This window comes from Mastomys coucha, unplaced genomic scaffold (assembly GCF_008632895.1).
Source record: "Mastomys coucha isolate ucsf_1 unplaced genomic scaffold, UCSF_Mcou_1 pScaffold22, whole genome shotgun sequence".
In the NCBI taxonomy this organism is placed as follows: Eukaryota; Metazoa; Chordata; class Mammalia; order Rodentia; family Muridae; genus Mastomys; species Mastomys coucha.
Window position 1 is genome coordinate 111325742 of NW_022196905.1, and position 4025 is coordinate 111329766.

Here is a 4025-nt window from a genome sequence, read left to right on the forward strand (position 1 = left end):
CCCCGCACATGCCCCTTCAAGCAGGAGGGACTCAGCTCTCTCTTTCCCAGTCAGAATGGCTGTTACCTGAGCCTCCTCCCTCTCTCTCCTTCAGACAACTCAGCTGTCTCCACTCTGTCCATTTCAGTTTATGTTATTGCTGTGTGTGCATCCATGTGTGTGCAGGTCCCTGGAGAGTTAGGGGCAATCATGAAATGCCCCACCTAGGTCCTAGGAACCCAACTTAAGTTCTCTGGAAGAGCAGCAAGTACTTTTGAAGTGTTGAGACATCTCTCCCGATGTGTCTGGTCTGTCTATGGTTGGTTTGGGGTTTGCTTTTCGAAGCAGAGTATGTACGACCTGGGCTGGTCTGAACTTGCTTTCCTCCAGCTTCTGTCTCCCAAGCGTTAGGATTACAGGTGCACTGTCACAGCCTGATCCCCAAAGAAAGCTAAGGAGCCTGGTTTCCACACCACTAACGTCTTCTCTTGTCCAACAGGGTTTTCAGCTCCTAACTGGATCCTCCTGCCCCATGGGATGTGGGGTGGCTGCCCCAAGTGCCCAAGCGAGGGTGGCCGCAGGTTGACTAAAAGTGGACACACACGGCTGAACCTTCCCCACGGACCCTGAGTGGCCCCACCCTTCCTCTTGTCCTGTTGCTATGTCCTGGTCCTTCTTCCGCTCTGGGCTCTCTCAGCCCCAACCCTGGGTTTTCTCCTAGACTCTTGGGCTGTGATGCATCACCCTTGTACCCTGCAGTGGCTCTTACAAACCGCATCCTCCCTACCTGCTTGCTACCAAGGACAGGTTGCGGTGCATGAAACCACTGGGTCATGGCTGTCACTCCTGTTGGGGTCTAAAGGTGGCTGGCACTGGGCCTCAGACCACCCTGAGCCAGTCTCTTGCCCACTTCAGCCCCTTTCCATCCCCTTTATATGACACATGTGTGTGTGTGTGTGTGTGTGTGTGTGTGTGTGTGTATGTGTGTGTGTATGTATGTGTGTGTGTGAGAGAGAGAGAGAGAGAGAGTGCAAGAGCCGGAGCCCTAGGTCATTCTCTGTCCTTTTGCCTGCACATTTGTGCTGACCTTACCCGTGAGTCCAACTGCCTTCGTGAAAGATGTTGCGTGCCACGAAACATGTTCCTAGATATTGTTAATCCCACCCATGTCCACCATGACAGGCCTGTGTCAGCCTCCCTGAAACACATCAAGCCCCCTTATTAATCACAGACACACATGGAGAGGAAGGTGTGTCCCTGTGGAGGACCCAACCACAGAATCCGAGGTGTTCAGAGTCTGACCCTCTCAGCAGAGGTCTGTCTGGGAAATGTAACCAGACAGTGGATGGGCCAAGCCCCTTCCCATTCTCACCAACCCCAGCTGGGGCCACAGGATGTTCAGCTGTCTTCCCCAGGCAACCCGTGCCGTGCCAAAAAGCATGCTGGGAGTAAGGTCTTTGCCATCATGGGTATTTGGGTAACTCTTCTAAGTTTGTCCTCATTGAATGGATGGATGGGCCTTTTTAGTGCTTTGGAGCCTTGGCAGGTGTCAGAAAGGAATAGAGCAGCTGCTTTTCATGCCTCCTGCTTGACAGTAATCCCTTTTCCCCCAAAACGAGCGGCGTAGGCAACAGAATTCTAGCCATGACCAGTTGGCCCTCAGGGGTGACCGTCTCTGAGGCACTATGGTGGTCCCTTATCTGATTAAACAAATAAATAATAAAAGTTACATCAGACAGTACTGACAGACAGTCAAGAAACCCCACCAGGGTCCCCAGGCTCAAGAGATTGGCTCTGGGGTCCCATGTTCTGTGCTCCTGTTTGGTTTTGTGAAGGAAGAAAAACAAAACACAACACAACCATTTCCTCTATGTCCTGAGCTAGGGCCTGCTATCCTAATGCTAAGGATGAGGGCTGTCAATAGAAAAATGCTGAAGACTTCACAGCTGTGGGGTCCAAAACCCGAAGGGCTCCAATCCCACCCACTTTCTCTCTCTGTCTTTGTCTTTCTTTTCCTTCCTTTCCTTTTTCCTTTTCCTGCAGGATCTCCTGTTACCCAGGCTGACTTCAAACTCCTAACACAACCACATCCAGTTTATGATTCTGCCAGAGGCTCAAAGCCAGGACCTCCTGCATGCTGGGCAAGCACTCTACCAACCAAGCTACATTCCCAGCCTTCAGTCCCCACCCCTGAGTTCAGAGACAGGTCTCATGTAGCACTGGACAACCCTGCCTCATCCCATCACTAGCATGTAGACCTGGTCCTAGTTGGAATCTCACCTGGCCTACGTTAGTACCAGTGTTTCCTACTGGATCTCCCATGCCTGTGGAGACTAAGCCCCTAGTACCCCAGAGGGTCACTTCTCCCATGCCTGTGGAGACTAAGCCCCTAGCACCCCAGAGGGTCACTTCCATCTTCCCTTTTCTTCTGTAGCCCAAAGGTAAGGCAGTGACCTCCTACTGACCTCCAACACAGTCCTAGGGATGGTCTTCTCAACCTTTCAAACCTCTGGGGATGCTTGAGATGTAGCTGATTCCCCAGATCTGAACTGCTGTGTCCAACCTCCATTGAAGAGTCTTCTCTCTCTCTCTCTCTGCAAGCCAAGCTGCATGCACCCATGCATGAGTGGTACTTGCACCTCTGAATAAGGAATGCTTCCTCTGTGACAGGCTTCTCCCCATCCCCACCTCCACCTCTACCCCCGGATATCTCAGTGCTGCCAGTAGCAAGTGGACAGATGGAAGCCCCATGTCATTTGCCAGAGTCCAAAGACAGGATTACATAACCTGGTACAAAGAGGGACTTATCAGTGCTAGGGATGGGACCCAGGACCTCACCCACGCCAGGCTGAGCTTTGTCCCCAACCCCCAAGAGAGAATATTTCTAAAAGCTATTTGAAGTCTTGACACTGGCAACTTCCTCAGCTCCTGGCTAGAAGGCTGGAGATGAGCTGGAGACCCTGCTCTCCTTTTCCAAAATGCCCTAAGTAGCTTATCCAAAGGTGGTCGTCAGGGGTGGGTCAATACCGCCCTCTGCTGGTTGTTTTTAGTTCAAGCCCACAGCAACAAAGTATGGCTTAGAATAGGAGACAGGAGTGGGTGAGCTTAGCAAGTTTGTTTACCTTGCCTTCTGAGGTTGGCAGTGGCTCCACACCCATTTCACAAGAGTAGGTTTGCCCATTATGTTCTCTGCTATTCCTGTGGCCACTGTCCCCAAGAAGTTCAGCCCATGGGAGAGGAGAGAGGGCTTCCCTGCATGTCCTTGGAGAAAGCAGGTGACTTTCTTGAAGGGGAGGGGGGGCGACGTTTAGGTCTCACTATGATGTAAGCAGACCTGACCCACATTCTGTTGCTGCCTCGTTTATGCAGAAGGTCTGATTCCAGATTGTACCTGAGCAAGACGATGCTCCACGACAGTACCAAGCCAAACTCTGATAAGCTTCCATCTTCCCTTTTCTTTATACCACCTTCAGCTTCCATGGCTGGTAGACAGCACCTCCGTCCCAACAGCAAGATTACTGACATCACTAGCTTGAGGGAGAGGAGAGGCAGGCAGAGTCACAGATTCTTAGGCTAAGTCAGCAAGACCTGGTACTGGTCTGTGGTAGAGAGTGAAGACAGAGTAGAGAGATCCCAGCCCTGGGTAGAGAAGGAAGTTGAGTAGGCCTGGGTACAGAGGGAAAAGGCCGAATTGGCCAGAAAACACAGGACCAAAGCCTATCAAAGCCTCCTGCTTCAAGGATACAAGAGTGGAGATTTTGTTCCAGTCCAAGGCAAAATGGAAGGCTTCTGACCCTGATGATTGAAACCTACCCCATCCTTTCGGGGCCCTCCCCCTCTCTCTATCTCTGTCTATCACACACGCGCACACACAGCCTTTCATTGGAAGCTATGGGCTTCCAGGTTAAGTTCAGCTAAGGGGACCCAATGCAGACACCCTTCATGGACAGGGTTCAGCCTTGGGAGGTCCAGGCCGGCTGGCTCGCGCTCGCTCTTGCTCTCTCTTTCTCCCTCCCTCCCTCCCTCCCTCCCTCCCTCCCTCTCTC

At 52.0% G+C, this 4025-nt stretch overlaps 1 protein-coding gene across 5 annotated transcripts in view; it reads left to right on the forward strand.

Annotated features, from left to right (window-relative positions):
* The window catches only part of Nos1 (nitric oxide synthase 1), a 175176-nt gene extending 173456 nt beyond the window's left edge, over positions 1-1720 (forward strand). For 4 of the 5 annotated variants that reach the window (XM_031337634.1, XM_031337632.1, XM_031337635.1 and 1 more), the window contains one exon: positions 479-1720. In XM_031337634.1, the coding sequence (XP_031193494.1) occupies positions 479-494 (16 nt within the window). In that variant the 3' untranslated portion in view covers positions 495-1720. The remainder of the gene's footprint in view (positions 1-478) is intronic. The other variant, XM_031337636.1, reaches the window with a different exon arrangement.
* The last annotated feature ends 2305 nt before the right edge of the window (positions 1721-4025 follow it).